This window comes from Chrysemys picta, chromosome 23 (genome assembly GCF_011386835.1).
Source record: "Chrysemys picta bellii isolate R12L10 chromosome 23, ASM1138683v2, whole genome shotgun sequence".
Taxonomy (NCBI): Eukaryota; Metazoa; Chordata; order Testudines; family Emydidae; genus Chrysemys; species Chrysemys picta.
Genome location: NC_088813.1, coordinates 16,985,150 through 17,012,898, shown reverse-complemented (window position 1 = coordinate 17,012,898; position 27,749 = coordinate 16,985,150). Strand labels below are relative to the sequence as shown.

Below are 27,749 nucleotides of genomic sequence, written 5' to 3'. Positions count from 1 at the left end.
CGGAGCAGACGAGGCGACGGGGGGAGGGGAATTGACAGCGCGGAGGCACCAATGGGATGCTGGCGGGGCGGGGACATCCTGTTCAGAGCGGATTGTGATTGGGCCACAGCGCTGTAGGGCGAAGCGCGTTAGTCGTCCAATGGGGTGCTGAGTAGGCGGGTGCTGTAAGGGAGAGAACGAGCTGTGATTGGTCCGGAGTAGGGAGGCGGGGCCAGCTCAGGCAGAGCGCGAAGAATCGAAGGGGACTCAATCGCTGGCTTGGTGTTGGCTTTAACGGCGGGGACCTTGAGGGGTAGCAGCGCCAAGGGTCCCGCTCGCCACCGGACAGCAGGAGGCCATGGCGGCTGAGGTAAGCCCGTCCGGCCTGCATCGTCTGGCCGGCGCCGGGAGGGGATGGCGGGGTGCAGCGACCTCCCACCCGCGCCACCCTCTCCCTGCCTCTCGGTTCCGAGTGACTGGGTCTCCCGCAGCTGGCGGGAACTACGACTCCCGCCATGCACTGCGGCCACCGGGCAGGCGGCACCACCCTGCACCGGCAGCTCCAGGGGATACTACAGGTCCCAGCATGCACCACGCCAGTGTAAGGACTACACTACCCAGCGTGCACTTCGGCACCCTGAGCCAAGTGGCCTGCCCAAGTGCACGCTGGGAGTGTTTGTGTGGCCTGGCTCAGGGGCTCTCAAGATTTTCAGACTGTACCCCTTTCAGAGTCTGATTGGTCTTGTGTACCCCAAGTTTCACCTCACTTAAACTCCTTGCTTACAAAATCAGACCTAAAAATACAAAAGGGTCCCAGCCACACTGTTACTGGGCAATTGCTCACGGTCTCATTTTACCATACCCTGCGTACCCTATAACTATAACATAAATCAATTGGAATATAAATATTGTACTTGCATCTCAGTGTATAGTTTATAGAGCAGTATAAACAAGTCATTGTTTGCATGAAATTTTAGTTTGTACTGACTTTGTTAGTGATATTTATGTAGTCTGTTGTAATACTAGGCAAATATCTAGATGGGTTGATGTACCCCCTGGAAGACCTCTGCGTACCCCCAGAGGTATGTGTAACCTTGCTTGAGAACCACTGGTCTGGCTTACTTCTCGGGGTGAGGGATAATGCATGCTGGGATACCTGGCCTGGCCAGGTACACCATAAAGGTGTCCGCACTGGCCCATGCTGGGCATCTGATCCCCTGGTGGGATGGGAGTACTAGTGTTGCCAGGACTCTGAGCCTGGTTAAATGACAATCATTCAGATTCCTACACCTTTGATCTACTGCTGTCTCTACCATCACTACCTGGGATGGGCAATTGAATGCCTGAGTTATGTCAGTGCAGATTCCTGTTAATTATGAGAGAAGTGCCCACGGAGCAGAAGACCCACACACAATACAAATGAAGACCCCAAACTATGAGATTTGGGGGTGCACCTATTGGCGGGGCATCTGTTTTGTTTCTAAATGTCATGGACCGCATTTAGTCTGCAGCCCTGCTGTAAGGGCTTTCTCCATTACTACGTCTATGGCTATTCCTCCCTGGCTGTGCAGACTATGGAGCTCCTTGGCTGCTCTCTTCCCCCCCCCCCCCCTTGCCCCTTCTGTCAAGGACATGTTTTTCCCATTTCCTTGGTAATGCACATTAAGAACTCTTACCTCATGCTCCATATTATCCCTCCATCATCATCTTGATCAGATGCCAAAAGGATGTTCTTCTAAGAGATGCTTAGCTGGTCTGTCTTCTGTCATCTTAACTATGTGCCCTGCTGCTGAAGTTGTCATGATTTCACTACATTTGTCCATTACACAGAATAATAATTAATGACCTGTCGGGCTGTCACCTTCCTGGAATGATTTTAATTGCTCACACAATTTGGGATGGCTTTATTTTATGTCAAGTTACATAAAGTTAGAAGTGTTAATATGTCAGGTGAAAGTTGCAAGTTTCTCATGGCTTTTAGTGTTGTCTCAAGCAGTGGTTACCAAGCAGTGTCTGGGTATAATGTTTGATTTTTGCTTTGATGCTTTCACCGAGTTCGTCATTTAATCAACTTTATTCAATAATAAAAGATGCATACAGCATAATCATGTTTCAGTTGAATGAACTGAATTCCTAAGAGGTTATAGTGATAACATTTCAATATATCTTGTGTAATCCAATTTGATGCATTGGGATGAAATTGAATTCAATGAGTCATCTCTGTTAATCTTAATACAGTATAAGCTGCTTAATATTATTCTTGGTTTCTAGCTTAATTCAGAAGCAGAGGATCTGAAATCTGACTTGCAGAAAACCTTTGACAGTGATTCTGACAGTGGACAGGGCAGCTGTGAAACAAGCTCTCCAAGTCAATCCAACAAGGGAACTGCATCTCTTGGTGACATAGGTCTGTAATACTGTCAGGTCTCTCTTTTGGATTTTAGTTTTTTAAAAAAACCTGGATATTGTACTTTGCATTTATAGGTGTTTCCTTTAGCAGAAGGCTGAGAGAATGAGGTCTTGGACTATTTGCCCTTCAGAAGTCACACATTTGATTTGCTAACCCTTGATTATTTTTTCTATGTAACCTGCATACGCTGCTGCTTTTTCCTCTATGTATACAGACTTTAATTCTCAGATTTTTACATTTAAAAAAAAATCAGAGCAATCACTAACAACGTAAGTGTTTTTCTAAATATTATAGAAGAAAATATCTCATAACAGTCATGTGCAGTCTGACACCACTTGGCTCACTAACATACCAATCCAAAACAACATACAGAACTTATGCATGATGTAGTGTAGGAAAATCACACCAATTCCGTATTAATAATCAAAATACATGAACATATAAAAGTACGTCTGGTCTGAATTCAAAGTGCCCTTTTGGTTGCTCAGGGTAAGGGTAGAGATGTGAGGGTGGTAAAAGGGCAGTAGTTGAGATTGAGGAGAGGAAATGCTGAGTGAGGTAGTGAATATCTTAACTGCTTATTTCCTTCTTTTTTCATGACTTGCATAGCCCAGCAAAGCAGATTCAACAGCGTTAACTCTAATGGCTTAGTGTGTGTGATGTTTCTCTTACATTTACACCGATCCAATGTGGCCAAATTTGTAAAGGCTGTTGTGAGGTGCGGGAAGAAAGTATAGAGCTGATGCCTGGAAGAGGAGCATTTGTCTGTAGAAGTTCCATTTGAAAAGTGTTGAATTTTCTGATGCTGCAAGAAGAATGCTCAGAGCTCAGTGGAGAAGTGTAACAGCGTTTTTTATACGGAAAGCTTTCACTTTAAGATAACACTGTCCTAATGATAGTTTCCTATTAAAGTTAAAGCTTAGTGATGTTTCCTGTACCTGGTACGGTTGGAAAAGTAAATGAGAGGATAAAAGAGGATTCTGAATGCACACTTTGTTCCATGTCTATCAGATGAATCAGTTCTTTCCTGATAACACACACTCAAATTTTAAGTATTTTAATAAGTATTATACACTAACTACCTTTCAATCTGAGCTCATTAGTAGTTTTCTGACGTTCTGGATTGCAGGCTTTTTTATATATAAAAAAACTAAACAAATCTTGATTTTTAAATAACACTTATAAAAAACTGTAATTAAAGTGTGACTAAGGCTTCTGCTGAACAACATTGCATTGTTCTCCCTGCACCATTCTGAAATACAGAACATCAGCACTCCAACCTCAAACAATAGAAAACCGGGAAATGTTCAGTTAAGGTCCCCCACATATCCTTGAAAAGAAGATAATTGGTTTTGTAAGTTTGTGTTTTAAGGTAGGAATACACATTTTAAAAATATATTTAACTATTGTATAGCACAGGGGTCTGCAACATTCGGCACGCGTCTCACCAGGGTAAGCACCCTAGTGGGCCGGGCCAGTTTATTTACCTGCTGACGCGGCAGGTTCGGCCGATCGCGGCCCCCACTGGCCGCGGTTTGCCATCCCGGGCCAATGGGGGCGGCGGGAAGCCGCGGCCAGCACATCCCTCGGCCCGTGCTGCTTCCCGCCGCCCCCATTGGACCGGGATGGCGAACCGCGGCCAGTGGGGGCCGCGATCGGCCGAACCTGCCGCGTCAGCAGGTAAATAAACTGGCCCGGCCCGCTAGGGTGCTTACCCTGGCGAGCCGCGTGCCGAACGTTGCCGACCCCTGGTATAGCAGAAGAGGAAACGTGCTCAGTGACTTGTATGGGACTAGTCATTTGAGTAAAATGATGTTCCTGTTTAAATATTTGCAGGATTGGGCCATAATGTGTCTGTTATAATTCATTTAGTATATTACTATTTCCTGTATATGTTCATGGTTTTTATTATATATAAATACTTTAGTCTCAAGGAGAGACACTAAAAACTAAAGTCACTTTGAGATGATTCTAAGTTTCTTTAAGGGTGGATAATTATATATATTATGCTATTATGGGGGGAGGGGGAGAATGGGTTTTCAAAGTATAGATTAAATTGGATTTGCTATGCTGTACTAAACTTCCACTGGTATTCATGAGACTTCAGGGGATAATACTTTTCTCTGAAACATTTATCTGGCATGGTGCATGAACTAATCATTTGTCAATTATCATATATATGTTTTTAAAAACATGTTGTGTGCCATAAAGAGTGTAATGTATTTCCACCAGATTCAGATGAGGAGATCTTTGTGAGTAAAAAATCAAAAAGCAAGAACGTGCTTCAGGACAGTGAGAGTGAGGGCGAAGAGGAAGGCATTTTTCCTGAGAAGACTGACATTGTGGATGGAGATGTGGAAAGCGGGGAGGAAAACGAGAATAATTTTGCCCAGAAGAACAAAAAATCTCATCGGATTCGCCAAGCTCTGCGGGACAGTGATGAGAGTGACACAGGTGATCCATTGCATCCTGGAAACCTTGAAATAGATGTGAAGTCCGAATTGACTAAGGATGAGTTTGGCTCACAAGTGAGGAAACCTGTGGAGATGTCCGTGAAATCTCGGAAAAAATACAAAAAACATAAAAGTGATTTTGAGAAAGAAACAGACAAAGTGATAGGCAAATCAAGAAGGAAGACGGAAAAAGAGAGAAAAATAGAGGCTGTTAGACAGCTGAAGAAGGAAAAGAAATACAAACAGGAGGTATAAAAATTTACTTGCAAACATTTCTGGTGTTTTCAGTTGTTAAATTTCAGCATTTGGGGTGGTCTGAAGCCTCCAGCAAAACATGTGAGTCCACATCACAACAGTAAGTTAGACATCCACATGGGGCCCCCAAGTTTTGGACAGGGTTTTTCTCTGAGCCATTGGTGGGTTTTGTGTAATTCTTCCTTGTGTATGCTGATTGCAGCAGTTGAGAACCTGCCTCCATAAATTAGCATATCTAATTTTGGAATGCTATAAAGTCAACATGACTGGCCTACAGAATTTGAAAGATTTTTGTTTTGGGGATGATGGGATGGTTGGTTTTTGAATTTTGCTAATGACCCTAAAATCATGAAGGTATTTTGAAATAAACTTGTAAATTAATATAATTCTTTGTACTTTCCTTCTTATGCTTACCAGAAGGATGGCGGTGAAAGATACCATTTTAATGATAGTGGGTGTCTTCTTGCTGACAAAGAACTCTTTGAGAATGATTTAGAGGAGGAAAATGATCCCCTTCTTGAAGATGAAGAGTCACTAGAATCAATAAGAGCTGCTGTGAAAGACAAAATGAAAAAACATAAGGTAACTTACTTTAGTTTAAGGTTGTAATATTCTTTGTAGAAGGTATTGTACCTGAGTATGTAACACACACTTTTGGTGACACTGGGGTGCTTCCACTTTTGGTAAAAGTGGAAGAAAATAGTCCCCACTATCACATTGCTTGCTAGAGGTGAAGGGATATTAGCGCCTTCTCTGAAGAGCGTTGTCATAGAAAATTCCAAAAATAGTATTGCAACAGAGGCTGTAGAGGCACTTAAAGAAGTTGCAGAAACCAGGACAATAGTTGGCATTGGTTTATGAAAATGTTTGCTGCTCCTATTTCAAGATTGATGGCACAGAAAATAATTGTACAAAGTTATTTTGTTGCAAGCTTCTTTGCCCTTGACCCGCTCCCATTTGTTTTGAAATTTAATAGACTTCTTTTTACCAATTATAGAGTAAAGATCTGTTTTCTGAGAGTGAAGACTACAAATGTGTATTTGATGATGATAGTGAGGAACCTACATTAAAAGGACCTAAAAGAAAGGTGGAATATTTCATTATAAATATCTGTTCCTTTTTAACTCCTCAGTAGTTCTTCATAATTTTATTTGAAGGCTTATCTATATTGCTCCTCAAAGTATCTTTATTCTTCTGTTTGATTTGGGTCTTGTTTTTTTTTTTTTTTTTTTTTTTTTTAAACTCTGATCCAATTGTTAGTACTTTCTTCTGTTGCTGTTTTGAAAGAAGAAAACTATGTAGTAATATAGATACACTTCTGCACATCAGTCCTGTGGCTTCAAGGGTCTTTCTTTTCTCTGTTTAAGGAACGGAAGGCAGCAAGATTAAGTAAAGAAGCCATTAAACGACTGCATAGTGAGACCCAGCGACTTGTTAGAGGTAAAACCTAAACTCTTTGGTGTAAGGGTGAACATAAGAACGGCCATACTGGGTCAGATCAAAGGTCCGTCTAGCCCAGTATCTTGTCTCCGACAGTGGCCTGTGCCAGGTGCTCCAGAGGGAATGAACAGAACAGGTGATCATCAAGTGATCCATGCCCTGTCGCCCATTCCCAGCTTCTGGCAAACAGAGGCTAGGGACACCATTCCTGCCCATCCTGGCTAATAGCCATTGATGGACCTATCCTACATGAACTTTATTTAGTTCTTTTTTGAATCCTGTTATAGTCTTGGCCTTCACAACATACGCTGTAAAGAAGCTCCACAGGTTGACTGTGCTTTGTGTGGGGGGAAAAAATACTTCCTTTTGTTTGATTTAAACCTGCTGCCTATTAATTTCATTTGGTGATCCCTAGCTCTTGTGTTATGAGAAGGAGTAAATACACTTCCTTATTTACTTTCTCCCCATCAGTCATGATTTTATAGAGCTCTATCAAATCCCCCTTTAGTTGTCTCTTTTTCAAGCTGAAAAGTCCCAGTCTTGTTAATTACTCCTCACATGGAAGCTGTTCCATATCCCCAATCATTTTTGTTGCCCTTTTCTGAACCTTTTCTAATTCCAATATATTTTTTTGAGATGGGGTGACCACATCTGCATGCAGTATTCAAGATGCGGCCGTACCATGGATTTATATAGAGGCAATATGATATTTTCTGTCTTATTATCCATCCTTTTCTTAATGATTCCCAACATTCTGTTTTGCTTTTTGACTGCCACTGCACATTGAGTGGATGTTTTCAGAGAACTATCCACAATGACTCCAAGATCTTTCTTGAGTGGTAACTGCTAATTTAGACCCCATCATTTTGTATGTATAGTTGCATTTATCAACATTGAATTTCACCTGCCATTTTGTTGCCCAGTTTTGTGAGATCCTTTTGTAGCTCTTCGCAGCCTGCTTGGGAGTTAACTATCTGGGTAGTTTTGTATCATCTACAAATTTTGCCACTTCACTGTTTACCCCTTTTTCCAGATTATTTATGACTAATTGAATAGGACTGGTCCCAGTACAGACCCCTGGGGGACACCACTATTTACCTCTCTCCATTCTGAGAACTGACCATTTATTCCTACCCTTTGTTTCCTATCTTTTAACCAGTTACCAATCCATGAGAAGATCTTCCCTCTTATCCCATGACAGCTTACTTTGCCTAAGAGCTTTTGGTGAGGGACCTTGTCAAAGGGTTTCAGAAAATCTAAGTGCCCTATATCCACTGGATCCCCCTTGTCCACATGCTTGTTGACCCCCTCAAAGAATTTTAGTAGATTGGTGAGGCATGATTTCCATTTACAAAAACTATGTTGACTCTTCCCCAACAAATTATGTTCCTCTATGTGTCTGACAATTTTGTTCTTTGCTATAGTTTCAACCAGTTTGCCTGGTACTGAAGTTAGACTTACCGGCCTTTAATTGCCGAGATCACCTATGGAGCCCTTTTTAAAAATTGACGTCACATTAGCTATCCTCCAGGCATTTGGTACAGAAGCTGATTTAAATGATAGGTTACAGATGACAGTTAGTAGTTCTGCAATTTCACATTTGAGTTCCTTCAGACCTCTGGGTGAATACCATCTGGTCCTGGTGACTTATTACTGTTTAGTTTATCAATTTGCTCCAAAACCTGCTCTAATGACACCTCAACCTGGGACAATTCCTCAGATTTGTCACCTAAAAGAATGGCTCAGGTTTGGGAATTTCCCTCACATCCTCAGCCTTGAAGACCAATGCAAAGAATTCATTTAGTTTCTCCACAATAGCCTTATTGCCCTTGAGTGCTCCTTTAGCATCTTGATCGTCCAGTGGCCCCACTGGTTGGTTAGCAGGCTTCCTGCTTCTGATGTACTTAAAAAAAAAAAAAAATTGCTATAACTTTTTTTTTTTTTTTTTTTTTGAGTCTTTGGCTAACTGTTCTTCAAATTCTTTTTTTGGCCTTCCTAATTATATTTTTACACTTCATTTGCCAGAGTTTATGTTCCTTTCTATTTTCCTCACTAGGATTTAATTTCCACTTTTTAAAGGATGCCTTTTGTCTCTCACTTCTTTTCCTTTGTTTAGCCATGGTGGCACTCTTTTGGTTTTCTTACTATGTTTTTTAATTTGGGGTATACATTTAAGTTGAGCCTCTATTATGGTGTCTTTAAAAAGTTTCCACGCAGCTTTTAATTTCTGTTTTAACTAACTTTATTTTTCATTTTTGTGTAGTCCCCTTTCTGAAATTAAATGCTACAGTGTTGGGCTGCTGTGGTGTTTTCCCAACTACAGGGATGTTTACATTTAATTACATTATGGTCACTATTACCAAGTGGTCTGGCTATATTCACCTCTTGGACCAGATCCTGTGCTGCACTCAGGACTAAATCAAGAATTACCTCTCCTCTTGTGGGTGTGTGTGAGAGCTATTAGGATATCTTCAGGAGAGCAGCAGAAACTCCTGACAGGCCAGATTCTGCTGTTGCTTAACATGAACTATTCAGGATCTAAAGTGGATAGGCTGCAAAACAGTTTTGTTGAAATCTTGTTCAAGGATGGTCTCTCGGTGCAAGCAAAATTCCTGATTGGAGCTTAAAACTTGCCTTTACACAGCTGTGGGAAGTCACTTGGAGTCTTTTAAAAATTATAGCTGGACTACGCATATAACTGACTTGGTGTGACTTGGGTATTTAGTTGCAACAAATTTTAGAATTGGTCTTATAATTCTGTTCTTGTTGGTACAATCTGCTTCCTTATGAGTCCCTGTGCGTGCTGCAGTCCTCACTCTTCATGACAATAGATTGGTGATTGGGAAGAGGTCCTACAGATACAACCTTTATTCAGGGTTAAACTCTGCTATTCATCTCTGCTCTGATACTTGAGCTGGAAAATACTTGTCCCAAGAGCAATTGGATGTAAAAAAATACATGTTGTTTTGAGGTACAATTTAAATGATTTTTTTTTTCCTTTTTGCCAGAATCATCTCTATCTCTCCCGTATCATATGCCTGAGACCAAAACCATCCATGAGTTCTTCAAGCGTAGACCTCGACCAACATTGCAGGGAAATGCTATGGCATTGCTGAAGTAAGGACCAAGCTTATCTCATAGTCTCTCTTTTCTAAATCAGGGCTCTCAATCTTCCTGAAGCAGATGTGGTCCATGTTATGAAAAAGCTATCTAATATACAGCCTCCCTTCTTATTTGCAACCACATAGGCCTCCCATCTTTCCTTGGTAATCCCATACTGCTTCTATGGCAACTAAAGCGATTGCTTCAGTGAGAAAGTAATACTAGAGAAGTATTTATTATGTTTTTAACTACGTTTTTAATGCAGTTTAACAGCTGGAAACAAGAAGTATCACCATGTGACTAGCCAACTCTCCACAGACCAGCAGCAAGGGTGTTGATTGATCATCAATGGGACACAGACCACAGTCTGAGAACCAGTGTTCTAAGTGGCAAATCTGCTAGTTTAGTAACTAGTATGTAATAGCAGGGCACATCTGTTTTCCCCTGAATAGATTTATTTACCAGCTAGTCTCTGACAGGAGTGAAATGAAAATCCTTATTTATATTGTACTTGCTATTCAGAAGTAAAATTTGAAAGAAATATGCTCATCTAAATTCTTGTGACAGTGTCCCATTCTCCCCACCAAATTCAAACCACTGCTGTGATTTTTTTCTCCATGCTCAATTTGATACCAAATCCTGTTTTAGAAGGTGTGTTGTACACTGAAATAAAGAGTATTCAGGATGCAGTTAGTGAATTTTTTCCCTTTAATTTAAAAAGAAATGAAATCCAGAGAATCCTAAAATTAATTTGCATTAATGGTTGAGATTTTAAATGCCCAAATGTCAGGCTATTTACTGTTATGCTTCCTAGAATCACCCTAACTTGATATTATTGCATTTGCATAGAACTAGTAATTTGTGTTACTGAATAGAGTATTCTACATAGGCATAAAAATTATAATGTACAGTAATAGATCATTGGTATTGTCATGTGATATGAGAACCAACTCAGTTCTAGGCTTCTGAGCATCTAAGATCTGAATTACAATATTGCATTACTACAGTTGACTTCAAGCGAATATGTTAAGTAAGCAGGGCTGATTGAGCACTCCAGATTAACCCTGGTTGCCCCCCTCTCTCCCAAACCTCCTCCCACCATGAGTTTAGAGAAAGTTTGGATTAGGATCCAAACTTTTTGTGCTTGGGTCATCTTTTTTGTGTTAAATTTTGTAGACAAATTGTACTCTACTGTGGCTACTAAATCTCTCAGGAATTAACTTAATCCAAGTTGTGATAATGTAGTTTACTTACCAGTTGACTCTGCACCCTTTAGAGTGAACCTATTGTAACTCTTTGTAGTAAAAAATGTGTCAGATTAATTTTTTGTCCACTTTTAAAACTGAGTTTGAAAATGAAGATATGTTTAAAATAAGCAGCGTTTATGAACGATGATTTTCTCCCCCCTCCCTCCAAAACTGATTTTTCAAGGACAATAAATAGAACATGGTTTTGTTGCCTTGGTTTGATTTAGGCTTTTCTCACATTTAACAGTAGTCATTTTATGGACTGATGTACTGTGTTTTGGCTGGTGACTTTATTTTTCTGTTCTTGGCAGAACTAAATATCAGCCCTGTCTAAATGAAGAAAGTGCAGCCACTAAGAACTCAGCTGTAAATTGCAGCAATAATCAGACTGAAGAGGCTGATCAGCCGGCAGCCAGGGAACTGGAAATGGGGTTTAACAAGGATCCTGGTGTTACCACTGTGGACAAACCGTCCCGTGATGTAGTAGAGAACTTGATAGAAAACTGTGCTGAGAAGCATAGAGAAGATGGTGCTTCCGATATTTGCGAGAGACCTACAACTGCTGGTAATTCAGAAGAGCAGCAGCAGTCTAGCCTACTCCGTAACGAATGCAGTGAACAAATGGAGAGTGAAATTCCCTTGGCATCTGAAGAATATGCCTATGTACAAAGAGAGGACCAGTCACAGAAAATAGGTGTAGAACATGAAGAATCTGTTCAACAGGTGGTACCAGTGGTGGAGATTCAGCCTGAAAAAGTAAGGAAGTCTAAACTGGATAAACTTCGGGAGCTGGGAGTAGATCTATCCATCAAGCCAAGACTTTACTCTGATAGTGATTCCTTTATTATCCTTGATGAACCTGAATCAAACAAAGGTACAATATTACCTGTTACAATCTGCTAGATTTGACAAGCTAGGTAGGGTTAAGCCAGAACTTAGATGGGAGAACTCTGAGGAACAACTAGAAGTTGGTGAATCAGAAAGGGGCAGGCACACTTTCTTTTGAGGAGAACTAACGTCACAGCATAGTGCTGGCTATGCTGGTGGCTGTATTGTCTTTCAGATGAGATTTAAAAACAGAAATCCTGATCCTTTTGTGATTGTTAAAATAAGATGGCATTTGCTTTTTGTACTAAGCAGGAAGGCCAACATTTTTCAACTTGGGGTGCCTAAAATTAGGCCTCTAAGGTTTCTTATTCAGATACCTGAATAAAAAGATTGACTTTCAGAGATGAGCATGAGTACCTTCTGATTATATCATTAGAAGTCATGGCTGCACAGCAAATGAAAATCAGGTCACTCTTATTTAGCACTCTAAGGATATCGGTGTCTAGCTTTAGGCACCCATGTTTGAAAATTTCAGCTGTTTCAGTGGTGGATAGGTGATCCCATATCAGTTTGTTTGCATTACACTTTGAGGTTCTATAATATCATTCTAGTAAGTTTCCATTTATACCTACATACATTTATTACTAGCATTCAGTCTGTTCTTTAAATTGTACAGAAACATGGCCTGTGTCATGAAATGATGACTCCTCCACTATCATCCTGGATTTAAATACTGTATATATGTCGGTCTGATCCTATGGGGGGGGGGGGGGGGTGGAGGGGAGAGTCTGTTAATGAAATGGAATGTTGATACCCAAATCTCCAGTGAATAATTAGTTGTGGGGTGTTTAAGGTTTTCAACTGGCATTTGATCATATGCCCAAATATTAAAGTAAGCCATCCTAAGTGCATGGTTGAGCAAAGTTATCCAGAGATGGGCCACTGTTACTAATGTTATTTTCAAATCAAATAATGTTGACCCCTCTTGCATTTCAGCATCCAATGTGTTTTAAAACTTTTTTGTTTTGTTTATAAAAAAACTTACTTTAGAAATGCATGTTACAACTGTATGTATAACAAGTGACTGAAATTATTATTTTTGCTGCCTCAAATTAACTTGATCTTAGCAGGAATTTTTCTTCTGACCTTAAATATAATATAATATATTTTTTTAAGAACTGGAAGCTCTGAAAGCGCGTTTCTTGAAGCATACACTTCACACCGCCAAGTTAAAAACTGAACGGACTGTGAACTTGAGCATTATTCGTAAAGAGACTACTGCTGAGGGAAAAGAGGAGCTAAAAGTAGCCATGGTGCCGGTGACTTTGGCTGCAGAAAATCTAGATGATACAGTCCCTGCAAAGCCAGGTATATTTGGGGTGAGGGTCATAGTTGTTGAGTCGGAAAAGAAGTATATTTTCTTTGTTAAGAAACTTCTAGAATATCTAATATCCTACATCTTTACTGGAAGCCAAGGTCTCAACTGGAGTTTACTTTCGCCAAAATACAAGTATAAGATCATTCAGTATGTCTGGTCTGGATCATCTTTTACGTGTGTCTGCCTTGTTGATTATAAGCTTCCGTGGGCAAGGATCGTCTTAAGATGTTTCATGCAAAGTAGTGAACACGTTGACAATTAAAACTACATGCTTGCTTCAGTTTCATAATGAGCTGCAATCAATAGATAAGTAATTGTGAAGGAAAAACATTCAGATTCTCTTACTGGTTGATCATGGTCAATAGAACATAAGGGAGTTTTTAATCTGATTCTCTTTGCAATTGCAACCATTTTTTTTCTCCCCCTCCCTCCCCCTAAAAAAAAAAATCTAAAATATAAGTGAGAATCCCTGCTTCCAGAATTAACAGGCATTAACCGTTCCAGTTAGCTATATTTTTCTAACCAGGTTGGTATGTTAGACGCTTGAAAAGGTAACTCTTGAACTGTGTTAGCTATTAAAGAGGATGTTGCTCTGTGCCATAATTTAGCCATTCGCCCTCTGGAATCTCTCTCCTCCTGCCCCACGATTTCATATAAAACATATTTATCCTTAATGTCTACAGGACATCAATCATCTACATAAAATCTGTAGATTAACCCTTGTGTGGTATTCATAATTAATATGAATCATCCCTGTTGCAATTCTTAATACAGGCTGTTTGTGTATCAGATCATTTTATTTGCATGTATTAAAAATGATAAATATATGGGAAACTTAATTTGAAACACCTATAATATTTAAATGTTAGAGGTAGGTAATTTTGATTTGTTCTACGACATGCATGCTTTCTAGCTGTTGGTGAAATATTAAATTTGCCCAGGGTAACTGGAAACCACTGCGCCAGTCAAAAGCAAGGGAAAGAAGAACCCTTTGCTAGCTCATGGGGCTGTACCAGTGGCATTTGTTGATAATAAGGAACCTTCCTGATAATTCATAAAGTTGTGTTCCCTCTCTAAATGGCGTTTATTTAGGCTAAGAGATTTAGCTCTTCTAATTAACAGATCAAGTCAGAAAATCTTTTTTTTTTTTTTTTTAATAAAAGCACGAATGCCTTTAATCTTCTTTCTGTGTGTGTGTAGTTACATTAAATTTTGTGCTTGAGGCAACAAATTTTAAGGCTTCCTTGTAGTGCATCTAATGTATTAATTTATTCATTTCTGTCCAGGTGAAAAGCTACAAGTGCTGAAGGCTAAACTACAGGAGGCCATGAAACTCCGCAGGATTGAGGAACGCCAGAAGCGGCAAGCACTGCTTAAACTGGATAATGAGGACCTGTTTGAGGAGGAGGAAGAAGAGGAGGAAGAAATGACAGACGAGTCTGAGGAAGAGGAATGTAACCCGGAGGTCTATTCACAGCATTTTTACATAACTTTGTCAATGTCTAATGTCTGCTGACTCCTCATAATTAACAGGGAAATGAGATAAATCAGAGTTTTGTGCAATATTAATATGCACAATTTGCCAAATAGAGACCGTTCTTTGACACTTAAAAATACTGTACAGTAACTGTGTGTGTGTGTGAGAGAGAGAGAGAGAGAGAGAGACGCATGCGCATTGCCCTTTAAGTACGCTGATCCCACTCTAATACACTGCGTTTTTAAGTAGATCAGCAAGTTGAGACAGCAGCTGCTGCCAGCAAGCTCCCTTCCACCTGAGCCCTGTTGTGTGTCCTCCCCTCCCCCCCAGCTCTGTGGAGATAGGGTACAGGAGCGGGGTGGAGGGGGATACCCTGACATTATCCCCCCCTCTTTCTCCCTCCCTGCCCACATAGCAAGGAGGAGGCTCCCAGGAGCAGCTCCAAGGCAGAGGGCAGGAGTAGCACATGGCAGTGGGGGAGGGACACCTGAACTGCCCAGCACTTGATAGCCTGCTGGGTGGCTTGCGCACAGGGAACTTAAGGGAGCTGATAGGGGGTCTGCCGGCCAACCCTGGTTCCAAGCCCCCACCAGCTAGCTCCAACGGGCTGCTCTTCCTGCAAGCAGTGGACAAAGCAGGTGGCTGCTAAACAACGTTATAAGGGAGCATTGCACAACTTTAAATGAGCATGTTCTCTAATAGATCAGCGAGTAATGTTAACTGGGACGACGTTAAGTGAGGAGTTACTGTAATTAGAATGTTCAAGATTCCATGTGCTCACAGAACAGTATCCAGCAGATCTTTTTTTAATACCAGTCTCTTCCTGACTGTTCAGTGACACTAGCACAGAGGTCCCCAGACTGTGCGCGGAGGACCGTTCGGGGGGTGGGGAGGGGGTGCCACCCAGCTCTGCTCCTGGCCCCAGCTGCCAGCCCTGCGCCCCTGGCCGGGGCTCTGTTCCCACCCCAGCCTCGGTTCCCCTTACCCCCATATGTCCCCCGCTCCTGGTCTTGGCTGGGGAGGGTGGAGTAGGGGGCACGGACAGAGTTAAGCTGCGATGTGACCCTGAAAAGGAGACCACAGCACTGGCATCTGGCTATTAAGTGATCTTTATCAGTCCATATCCTAGTTCAGGTTGACCTAAAACACTTGAAATATATGAATAGTCAGAATCTTTTAAAATTATTACAGCATTTTAGTGGCTAGCTGACCGTCTTAGCAACTTAAAACTTTTTTCTGCTTATAGTAAATGGTTGCTTTGCCATACGAGTTCCAATAACTCCCCTCTCAGTTTAGGTATGCTACCTCCAGGATTGACCACTCTCTGATCCTTCACACAGAGGTGAAGCCCTTCCCACTGTCTCACCTAGCCAAGTAAACACAATGCCTATACTTCTTTTTCTTTTAAATTGTTCCATTTTGAGTGGTGCCAGTATTTTCAGCTCCTGGCTGCAAGAAGCTTGTTTACAACAGGATGTATGAAGACTTAATTGAGATCCCTTGGCTGATCTCAGAGATGCAGTAGTGTCAGTCTTGGAGGCTAGACATTCTTTTCCAAACAGTTATTAAGGGGTCAAAATGACTTGGTTATTCTAAGCCCCTTCAGAGCAGGCATTGGAGTAGAGAAGTCCAGGAGTTGGAAACCTCCTTCAATTCTCCCCTCAATAATTCCATGTTAGAACTGGGCATATAAAGGTATGCAGTTTAAGTAGATGGTCAAAATAATAATTCCTGCTGTCTCATTACATGGATATGTGTTGGGTTTTTTAGACTGTAGAGTTCCTTCTTGGTGAGGCCGAAGAAGATGATGAGGAGCTGGAAGAGAAGGGTATTGAAGATGGCGATAAAGAAACTGACAAAGAATCAGTTGATGAGGAAAGGGTGGACAAGTCTGTGCATTGTGACTCTGTTCCCAAACCTTCCTCAACAGAGTCTACATTGATGCTGTTCAAGGACAACTCCTCCAAAATGGGGTAAATAAACCGGTCTTTAGAAACGGTGAACCCAGCCTGCCCCAACTATGTTTTAATCTGATTAACATACGCATGAGATATTTGATTTGAGAACTAGTGGATTCATGTGTGTGCTTAAATATAAGGATGCCTGCTGTCTCACTATTTGTGGTAATATTTAGGAGTGTTGTTGCGTCCTTCATGATTGCAACAGTCACATATGAAAATAATAGTTTGCATGTGAAAGTGACGCTATGATAGCAGTGATACTTTTGAGTTAATTTCCCAGACCTGAAGAAGAGCTCTGTGTAAGCTTGAAAGCTTCTTTCTCACCAACAGAAGTTGGTCCAATGAACGATATTACCTTGCTTAGCTTGTCTCAATGAATATCCTTGTCATTCGGGGAAGAATCAACTTCCTAATGGCAGTGTATTCAGTGCATTCCACATACATTATCTTGTCTATAAAAGACCAGGCCTGATAGTTAATCCACACAAAACAAAACTTGGTCAAAATACTTTTTTTGTTTTGTTAATAAATTGCAGATATTCTCTTCCTGATGAAAAAGCTGAGTTGGAGGAAGCTCCAGGCAAAAGACCTACCAAGTTAGGTAAAGTGAAACTGCTGTTAAAGCAAGCAATTTGCTTGGGGATTTTCAGTTCTGGCACACAAGTGATTTGCACATTTCTGTATCTAGTTACCATTGCTGTGTCTCTATCACATGCTTGCACTGGGGCTGTGAAATGCTGCTTTGCTACTTTTACTGGGTTGGATTTGAATTGTAAAATGTCATTTGATTAGGCATTTTAAGGAAACTGCTGGTTCCAATTCACTGAACTATTGAGGCCTGTGACTTTCTTTTGCCGATGCAGCCAATGTAACTCTTTGCGTTCCTTGGTTTGTCTGCACTCATAGTACAGTGGCTTCCTAAAACTCCTCTTAAATAGCTGCTTTCTTCCTTAGAAGACGACGATTCGTTTTCACTGCCAACTTCCGCAAAAGAGGGCAGCCACAACAGCAGCTTTGAGTTGATTGGCTCCATGATTCCATCATACCAGCCTTGTAACAAACAGATGGCACGTGGGGCCAATTTTCTATCTGCAGTAGGAGGTTTCAGGTCTTCCTCTCCAGCCTTGTTCAAAGCAAGCTTTATCAGCTCTGCTTCCAAGGTAAGACTCCTGCCCCATCTTTTCTCCCTTCATTGCACTCTCCTTACAACTTCAGATGTTCTGTGACTTAAGGCCAAAGCCAAGCTTCCTTTTATAGGTCAAGAATGTGAGCGTAGCAGATAGCCAGTGTCCCCTCCGTGGTTAATTGGGATTTAATCAATAAAGAATCTCTGTCTTGACCGATAGATAAATATTTAAAAAATTCATATCCGAACAAATCAGGGTGATGCATTAAATACACAAATCCAATACTAAAAGTTCAAAAAGTATTGGAGGAAACCCACTGCTGTTTTTGGTAACTATGAACTATACAAAAATATTCCCATGGCCTATACAACATCTCTCACTAGTGCATTATTAACTAGGTAGCAGTACAATCATGAATACTTGTTAACCTTCTTCTTCTGTATTTTCATCTGTTTAAAATGACACAACCATTAAGCCTTTTTGCTTCCAACTTGTAGGACTATGAAAAGATTAAGTGTTTATATTCTAGTTCATTATCAGATCTTGTGAATTTTATCTTAATTTTTTTCCCTGACTAGAGTTCAGGAAAGATGTCTGAGCCCTCTCTTCCCATAGAGGATTCCCAGGATCTGTACAATGCCTCTCCTGAGCCCAAGAGTTTATTTCCGGGAGCTGGAGAGTCTCAGTTTCAGTTTTCTCTGGAAGATGATACTCAGAGCCAACTTCTTGATGCAGATGGGTAGGTTACTGATATACATCCTTCAAGGGTGGCGTTCTATGTGTGTTAACAGAAGTAGCACAGATTTTTGTGGGGTTCTTACTCCCTTAGGCTACATGAAAAGACATGCTATTTAAAGGGCTCTGTTGATCTTTTCTGTTATGCCATGCTTTACACAGTGTGATTGGCCCAATGATAATCTCTTTATTAATGTTGGAAACTGTAGTATATTGAGTCCCAAAGGTGCCAATGCATGTGTCTATCCCTCACAAATTTTTAGTTGGTATTTAAATATATTTTTAAATCCCTCTTTAGAAAACCCTCCACAGATCTGAAGTAGGTCTAGATTTTAATTAGTTTTTTTTATCTTACGGGTTTCAGTACAGTATTCATTTGCTGAAACAGTTAAGATCAGAAAACCATGTAATAACTAAAACCTTCTTAATCAGCTGATCTGTTAACTGCTGTTAACTTTACTGACTAAAAAGACTTGAATGCATTTTATTCTTGCTAGCCAATGCAGAGCCATTGCAGCTTTGGCAGAGCAAGATGGATTTTATTCTGCATCATACATCCCCAGAACAGCCAAATTGCATTGGCAGAACCATTACTACTGGCAGTGTGAGTTGGAAAACACAACTGGATCCTCTTATTCCAGATTGAGTTTGCAAGACTGGCCGTTAGAGAAGCGATCTACCTACTTAAATTGAGCAAAGTTGATCTAGAATCAGTGAGAGACAAACATGGAACTCCCACAATGTCATGCTTAGTTATACTATAACTGAGTGTTGAGACTCTTTTGGGAGTTCTGCTTTGTCTCTGTAGACAAGCCCTCCGCATAGGTGGAAGGGCAAAATTTTCCAATATGTGGTGGGTATTAAACTGTAGTTGCCAACTTCTAAATAAAATTTACTTTCAGGTTCTTGAATGTTGGGCACCACAGGAATAAGTACCAGTCCTCAAAGCATCAGCTGTCTCTGGCTAGTATGGATGAGAATGCAATGGATGCCAACATGGACGAGTTGTTGGACTTGTGTTCTGGGCAGTTCAGCAGTCAGGCTGAGCACACTCCAAATGCTAATACTGGCAAAAAACAAAACATGGAAGAACTGCTCAATCTCTGTTCAGGGAAATTCATCTCTCAGAGTAAGTCCCGAGTTCTGTTCCCAGTGACTTTGATTTGTGACTTTTTGGGGGCAAATCTCAGTTTTCAAAAGAAGTCTTGTACGAACTAATCCTTCAGGGCTGCTCATGCCTAAGGAATTTTAATAGTGTACTTGGAACCCTAAGAGCTTAGTGCGCTTTAACTGTTTGGAATCTTTATAGACATGCGTTGACTATCATTTCCAAGACATTCAGTGATGTTCCAAAGGCCAAAAGGAAGCTGTGTAATGATTTCTCTTTTGGTTTCTTTCTGTAGCAACATCTCCAATCTGGGCATCTTCAGCATCCCCTAAACCAGAAAAAGAGAGTGACACAGATGATCCAATGGCAGAAGCACTAGCACTTTGTTCAGGCTCCTTCCCAACTGACAGGTCAGCATTACAGGAGTTCTAGTTCTGCATGGTGATCATGATCTGACTTGGCTTCTGATGTGTCTCACTCTGGTTCAACAGGAGTCCAAAATGCTATTGACACAAATGTGGTTTGCCTTGGAGGTGAAGGAGTTGAGTATCTCAATGCTCAACAGTTCTTCCTTTGACCGGTGATACGTGAGAGTTGAGAGACTCCTAAGGCACTGCAGTTCCCAATGTCCATTATGAGGAAAGAGTCTCTACTGCTATTGATGGTGGAGGCGGAAAGTGGGTAGAGAATTTTGATCAAATCAAAGCACAGGATTGAGAACTTCTTGGCTCCTGTTCCCAGTTCTGCAGTTGAATGCAGGAACTGTGCGCAAGTCATTAACTTCTGCACCTTCGTTTTCCTCCTCTTTAAAACTGGACTGATTCATGTGCACTTAACAAGGATGTTATGAGACTTAATTGTTTAAAGAGTACCAACCTACTCCCAAGAGGCATTCCGTTTTACTGAAGGGGAAACTAACACAAAAGATAATGGCTTGCCAATATTACTCCCGCTAATGCTAATGGGGAATTAAGCACCTAAAGCTCCATGCTACAGTGTTGGGAGACTGCAATGTTTCAGATGCTATCATGGATAATTGCTTGTCACTAGCTCATCCAGCAGTTAAAACCCTGCGTCGATCCATTTCATATCCATTGCTGGAGATCAATTGTAAGTGTGTGATGTGGTTCGGTTTTTATAGGGAAGGGGAAGATGATGAGGAGCAGGAGGAAGAATTTGGCAATTTTCAGCTCGTAACAGATGATCATGCCTTTGATAGCGAGGAGGTGAGTATTGACGGAATGAAGTGATAACTTCAGAGCTCTGCCCATAAGCATTCCGTTTATTTTCTCAGTGGTCTGTCCACTTGTGCAAAAATCTAAACTTCCAGCATAGATTACTGAAATAATCTGAAAATATCTTGGTTTTGTGAGCACTTAAACTAAAACCTCCTGGATTTTTCTTGGTTTGTTTTTGTTTTTAGCCATTGAAAAACAGAGGCAGTTGCTGTTCTAGGGAGTAAACACTCTACTGAATATCTTAGGAATTTCTGAAAACTGTTTCTTGTTGACTGATAGGATGAAAAAAGTGAAGGCGCTGAGAGAAGCGAAGATGAAGCAGAAGTTAGTGATGATGAAGAGGAGCTGTTGAGACAAAGACAGGGCTTAAAGAAAAAATTGTGAGTAAATCTTTCTCCCTATCTGACCTGCCAGAAAAACAGAACCATGTCACTAGAAACTTAATTAATAGTTAAGAGTCAGAGTTGAAAGAGCTATTAAGGAGCCTTAAAAATAAAGAGCAAGAGACCAGGATAAAAGTAACAGTGACTTTTTTTGTTTTTGTTGAAATAGTATGTCTCTTAATATTGCTCGTGACTTAAGATCTTTCGGTGGGTGCTGTAGTACACATTTTGCAAGTGAAATGACCTTGGTTTTTTTCTTAGAAGGCAGTTGTCATCTTGTTAGATGGGCAACTGGTAAGAAAGCTCAGAACTAAAATAATAATGGGTGCTGTGGGACCGAGGTGAAGTAAACTGGCAGACCTTCCACACGTTCATGTGCTCTTAAACTTAAATAACTTAATCAAATTGAAAACTAAAACCGAATAATAGCATCTCTAATTTAGCATACACAGTAGTTCCAGAAAGATTTTGCTCTTGCTTTCAAAGATTCACGTGATGCAGCTAAACGTTCTAACGTTAACTCCTTTGGAAATTCTCTTATAGAAAACTGCAGGATTTCTTGGAAGATGAGGCAGAGCTGTCGGGGAGTGAAGTAGGAAGTGAGGATGAATATGATGGTGAAGAGCTGGATGAATATGAAGAAGAGATTCTTGATGAAGAACTCCCTACCGAAGTGGAACTACAGGATCAAATTAACAAAATACACATGTCAGTAGCAATCCTAGTATACTTATACAGTACATGAAATGCACATCTAAAAGTTATAATCGGTTATAATCTGGAATTGCAAAACTAACGTAGGCTTCTCTCCCTTGGACAATAACATTAGGAAGGCGATGCTTGATGATGATAAGCGTCAGTTACGCTTGTACCAAGAAAGATATCTTGCTGATGGAGACCTGCACAGTGATGGTCCTGGGCGAATGAGAAAATTCAAATGGAAAAACATAGGTATAATGTTGGCATATTAATCTTCTATTGTAGAGCAAAAAATACAGTGTGGGAGGTCGGGGGAAGAAAACTCTTCAGTAAGTACTTTAATATGAGGCTTATGGTTGTAAGATCTACTGAGCCCTAGTTTATTGTTTTAATACACACATGTTTCTTGTAACTGGGTGTGGGGGACTTGCTTTGACTTCTCTTGCCTGGTTTCAGACCACAGTAGAACCTTGGCTTGAAAAGTCTGAAGAAGAAACCATTTTAAGTCATTTTTGGATCACATGCTAGTTAAAACAGAACGCTCCCAGGGAATCAATAACTTCAAGCTAATATAAAGAAATAACTTTAAAAAAAAAAAAAGCTATTAAAACCACTTAAGACTGGGAGAATCTTTTAAGTTCCATCCATCTAACTAAAATAGTATATAGATGCTATATATTGCTCTTTCTGCAGGCTAAGTCCAGGAAAAAGTAAACAGAAAGAAAGCTGATGGGCATGGCTTTTAATCTTTTAGTTAAGGTGTATATCATGATCCCCATTATAGGTTGTCTGCAGGACTTGAACCTGGAATTTTCAGCACAGGCCTCTACCACTTGAGGAGATATAGGAGCATCTCCAATCACTTTTTGTCAGCAGAAGGCTCTTACTCTATATGTGTAGCCACTAGAGGGGGATACAACATAGCCAGTTTGTTACACACAAGTACTTAATATTTTAGCAAGGCTTCATATGTTGCTGTTCTGAACTCCCTTAGGACAATACTATTGTGACAAGATACAGTCTATAGTTTCCCTCAATAGCTTTCTTTTAAGGAGTCACTTACTTTTTTTTTTTTTTTTCTTTCAAGTGTTGAAGTGAGGATTTCCCTGCCCCTTGCTAGATTTTGTAACTCTTCTACTCTGTTCTGAAACGTTCCTGTTATCTCTGCATTTTGGCACAGACATATTAAACAGACTCTTACTATTGATTGCCATTGCCCGTTTGCTTGGGAGCAGGCGGAATGTTTAGTTGGGCAAAAGGAAAAATCCTACAGACATTCTGATTGTATATTTCTAGTGGAAATGGGCAATACTCAAATTATTGTTAATGGCTTGGTTTTAGGGTTTATTCTTGGGTATAGCATAGCATACTTAATTTGCTGGGGCAAGATCCCTTGTATAACAACTGTGCCTCTGATACAAGACTTGTTTCTTCACAAGTCAGTCTCCAGCCTGTACCATTGAGTGCTGTGTATATAAAATGTGCACAGGGAATGTTTCTGCTAATTTTGATGTCAATAAGGAATAAGCAGCAGACTGTGGCAATTGTAAATATATGGTAATCTTAATTTAGTAGCCAAGAGTAAATTAATATTATCTTTGTGTTTTAAACAAGAATGTGGTTTACATATACATAAACAACACAAATTTTGTCTGCAGAACGCTCAAGTACCCTGCTTTAGTTCTTTACATTGTTTAAAGCTGGTGCTAATCTTGTTGAATGATGCTTTCTAAAACTCCTCACCGGAAACATTTCCACTAGATATTTCATCACTGTTTGCTAAATACTTTGGTTCCAGCTGTGTCATCCATCTAAATGAGAGGAAGCATTCTGCATGTAATTCACTTCAGAGATTCATTGCCAGGAGTTGTTTAGGAGAAGAGAATTCTGGGCAGAAAGGATTTTGTTACAGCTTAACTAGTTCTAAGTGTGTGTGTGTGTGTGTGTGCGTGCACATGTGTGGGTTTTTTTTGTCTTCACTGTTTCTGAAATTCTTACTGATTTCTGGTGGGGAGAGTTCGTAACCCTTTCCTAAACTCTGCATGTCCACCTACTACCATCTTAAACAAAACCTATGTGCTTTGTCTGTGGAACCTTTTTGGAAGTATAGGTTTCTTTTTAATGGACAGGAGAGCTCATCTACATTCCTCATGCCCCTCTCTGATTGGGAGAACTAACTACTGTCTCTTCTTTTGTAGATGATGCTTCCCAGATGGACTTGTTTCACAGAGACTCTGATAATGATGATGAGAATGAAGAACAGCTTGATGAGACAGAGACAAAATGGAGAAAGGAGCGATTTGAACGAGAGCAGTGGCTCCGTGAGCAGGTATTGCGTTAGTCTGCAGAAAGGCTGACTGCTTAATACTTCGGTACACCTTTAACAAAGCATGCTAGACTGTTGGCAGAGTTCTCGGTTGGTCCAGTTAGTTAAAAACCATATCAATTATAGTTTTCACTTCTCCCTTATATAGCACCTTTTGTTTTTCCTCCTGTGATCTTGGCAAGCAGTTTCCCCATCACGAGGTTATGCACTGAGTTGGTGGCAGATCCAGAAATCCTGTTTTCTGCTCCAGAATCCTAATTCCAAGGCTTATAAACTTCCAGGTCAAGTTGCTGTAATTAACATAGGGTCTGAGGAAAGAAATCTGGTTGGTATCTTGAAGCTTTGACTGTTTGTAATAGATAAAAAGATGATGCTGATAAACGACCTGAAAAACTGCAGGAAACTTTAATTGCTGGTTTATATTGGCCTTGTATCCTAAAACTGATGTAGTAAAGAGAGTTAGTAAGTTCAAGACACTGAATGAAATGTGCATTCTGATTCTTGCAATTTGCTTATTTATGAATGACCATTTATTTATACCCAAATAAATTTGTTAGTCTCTAAAGTACCACAAGGGCTGATACAGTTTTGGCTGATACAGACTAACACCGCTACCACTCTGAAACCAGTCTAAAAAACATCATTTATTTTTATCAGATAGAGAAAGGAAAAAATGAAGGGGAGGAGGAGGAAGAAATTGGTGAAAATAGTCTGTTCATGAAACTAGCAAAGAAGGTGACTGCTAAGTCCTTGCAGAAGAAAGGTAAGCTTGTTTCACACTGAAGTGGCATCCAAGAAGAAAGAAAAAACCTTGACAAGCTACTGACTGTTCCAAGCACTAGTGAAAGTTGCTATTCGACTAGATATCTCCACTCATTCCCCCCATACCAGTGCAGGATGGGCTCCAAGTTTGTTAGTGCTTTGACTTGTCTGGCACTAAGAGATGCAGCTGCAATCTTGATGGCCAGCAGACTTTTTTCTTTGCTAAAATATTTCTTTTCCCTTAATTTTTTAAAAAAATAGTTAGTGGCAGAATGTCCCTATGCTTTCAGTCTTCTTCCTCTTTTGGTCACTGCCTCACAAAGACTCTTTGAGTGTAGTGACATTCGACACAGCACACTACTTCCCAGAGTGCAAACTGCTTAAGGGAAAAATTGCATAATGTAGTTTAAATCAAATAATCTAGTCAATTTTTAACTTGCACATGGCAAAAATGTGATTCTGAGACTGCATAACTACTTCCGAAATAAACAAGTTCCCTGCCAGGTGCTAAAGACGTCATTGCCATTGTTGTTAGCTATCAGTTATATGGCTCATTGGTCAGTTAAAACAGAATTCTGGTGGCAGCATTTATTGGAACAGGGTTGCTGTCATTTGTGAGTACTTCCCTGTCTGGTACAAAACTTTTTTTTTCTAATGATACTCAGGAATTGAATTTCTTTTCTGTGTTTTTTTTCTCTGCCCTCAGCAAACCCTGTAGCAGCTGTACAGGAAACAAAATCACTACCAAGAAATCCCTTTGAAACATTCAGACCTACCAGCGATCTTCAGGTTGGTACCTGCATGGCATGAAGTTGGATGTGTATTTTCATGTTGCATCTACCAAATGCTTTTAAAAATACAGATCACTGATGACTGACCAGCTATAGAAGGGTTTTGGGGAGTGTGGGTGCAATGTGGTTGTCTCTAAAGAACTGCAATCTATTAAAATTATTCATGCAATGCGTTAATGTGAAATTCATTGGTTGTCTTCAGCTAAAGAATGGATCACTTCTGAACAGACCTAAAGCTGTCCTTCAGAAGCTTGCAGCCATGTCAGACCTTAATCCAAATGCTCCCCGAAACTCACGAAACTTCGTCTTCCACACACTTTCCCCAGTCAAGAGTGAAGAGGCAAAGGAGAAATCAAAACCCCAGGTAGAGATTTATGTGGGATGTGCCAATAGTGTCAACTTGCCTATGTTGCCATGTTAAAGAATGTTCAGTTAATTGGCTGCATTCTTACTGAATGTGCAGGTGCAAAACCCTGATAGGCAGATGGGGACAGCTACACTTTGTCTCAAATGTGCCCTTGTAATATATAGCACTGTGCACAATGTAGTGAGAGTTGTTTGGGTGCATTGCCTGAAATAGGGGATGGAAAACAGAGTGGAATATTTGGGATTAGGATGTGCATATTTGCTCTCATTGGATGGTGGTGATGGGAAATCTTGTTGTAACTGTCCTGAATAATCACAGGTCTCATGCTTTCTTATAGCCGAAGAAAAGAGGTCCTACAGTGATGGTAACACCTTCACCCAAACGGCCCAGGACTGATGATGCTGCAACACAAGGGAACCAGAGCCGAAGCATATTCCGATACTTGGAGAGCTGAATGTTTGTTTGGGGACAGAAATTGCATCATGTCTTGTTGCCAGTCGCAGTATATGCTTTGCAAATCTCTAGCTTCAAGCACCAATGGAAAACTGTTTCTCTTTTGCCTGGATTCTTCCCTGTGTCAGTGCTGCCAGATAAGTCTTTGTCTCTTCCACAAGGTCTTTCCCAGTATTCCAGGACAACCAGCAAAACCTAAAAAAGTCCATGCTTTGGATGGGCAGAGACTGAGTTCATACTTCATGCCAAAGCGTTATTGAAATTACACTACAGGATGCAGATCTTGTGGAGAACAACTCCTCAAATGTGTTAACTCCGTGCCCCTTCCTCCTGACAGTTCTGTTAGTGAAGTAGTCTGTTTTTAGTATAGCTGTACCACCTCTGTGTTGTGGAGGACTGATCTATGAAGGACCGAGGGCTGCATCATTGGGAGGTGTGGTGTCCAGAACAGCAATGGTTTGCATACACTGTTTACAATTGCAGTAATAAGGTATTTCTATCTTCCTTTGAGACCTACTGCCTTCTCTAATGCTGACCATATAGACTTGATATCCCCAAAGGGTCTGGTTTACATTTTAAATACTTAAAAAAAAAAAAAAAAAAAAAAAAAGTTAACCCTCCTTCATTTCTAGAACAGCAGTGTAGCTTTTCTCCCCCAACTAGTTACCTTTTACCGCCAAACTTCACATACATGTAGGCATGATGGAATGATGTGTATGTGAAGAGGTTCTTTTACACAAATGAAGACTTATTTTTTTTAAATTGCCTGTTGTTTTGGACCAAGGTGCCATCTTCCCTGAGAATTCACCCTTTGTAGTTGTCACGTAGTGCAGACAGAAATGTAAAGCCACCTTTAGAATGAAGCAACAAGATTTTATACTAGCAAAGAACCACTATTCCCAACTATCCTAAAGTCTGAGGCAGGAACAGAAACTTGGAAGATCAGGAAGTATGTACAACGTGCACCTGGCTATATTGTGAATTTGTGAAGCTAAAACTTACTGTAATATACAGGCTAATTCTTAAAGACGCCACATGTTTCTATGGCTCGATTTGAAATGCTCAAGATGCTGACTTGATCACAGAAGAATCCTGAGTTGTACATTTTGTAATTTCATAAGCACACTTTGGTGTGTTGGTGGTGTAAAATATTTTAATGTATATTGTGTTTATAAGGAACTATGATACTATTGGAGTGCAATTTTACAATAAACGTGTGTTTGTTTTTAA

The 27,749-nt window shown here is 40.4% G+C and overlaps 1 protein-coding gene across 4 annotated transcripts; it reads left to right on the top strand.

Moving 5' to 3' along the window:
- The first annotated feature begins 187 nt into the window (after positions 1 to 187).
- CLSPN (claspin) lies at positions 188 to 27,749 on the top strand. Of its 4 annotated transcripts, none has more exons than XM_065577115.1 (26): positions 208 to 349; positions 1,006 to 1,061; positions 2,251 to 2,386; positions 4,622 to 5,091; positions 5,515 to 5,679; positions 6,095 to 6,184; positions 6,465 to 6,537; positions 9,546 to 9,654; positions 11,198 to 11,760; positions 12,891 to 13,082; positions 14,379 to 14,557; positions 16,340 to 16,542; positions 17,067 to 17,131; positions 17,488 to 17,690; positions 18,236 to 18,396; positions 19,295 to 19,521; positions 19,796 to 19,910; positions 20,642 to 20,726; positions 21,018 to 21,118; positions 21,665 to 21,829; positions 21,951 to 22,072; positions 24,019 to 24,149; positions 24,804 to 24,909; positions 25,615 to 25,697; positions 25,902 to 26,063; positions 26,404 to 27,749. In XM_065577115.1, the coding sequence occupies exons 2-26, from the start codon at positions 1,026 to 1,028 to the stop codon at positions 26,518 to 26,520; spliced, it is 4,059 nt and encodes a 1,352-aa protein (XP_065433187.1). In that variant the 5' UTR covers positions 208 to 349; positions 1,006 to 1,025; the 3' UTR covers positions 26,521 to 27,749. The 4 variants fall into 4 exon arrangements, with proteins under 4 accessions (XP_023960000.2, XP_065433187.1, XP_065433186.1 ...); XM_065577114.1 differs by having other exon boundaries at positions 17,485 to 17,690; XM_024104232.3 differs by lacking the exon at positions 1,006 to 1,061 and having other exon boundaries at positions 188 to 349; positions 17,485 to 17,690.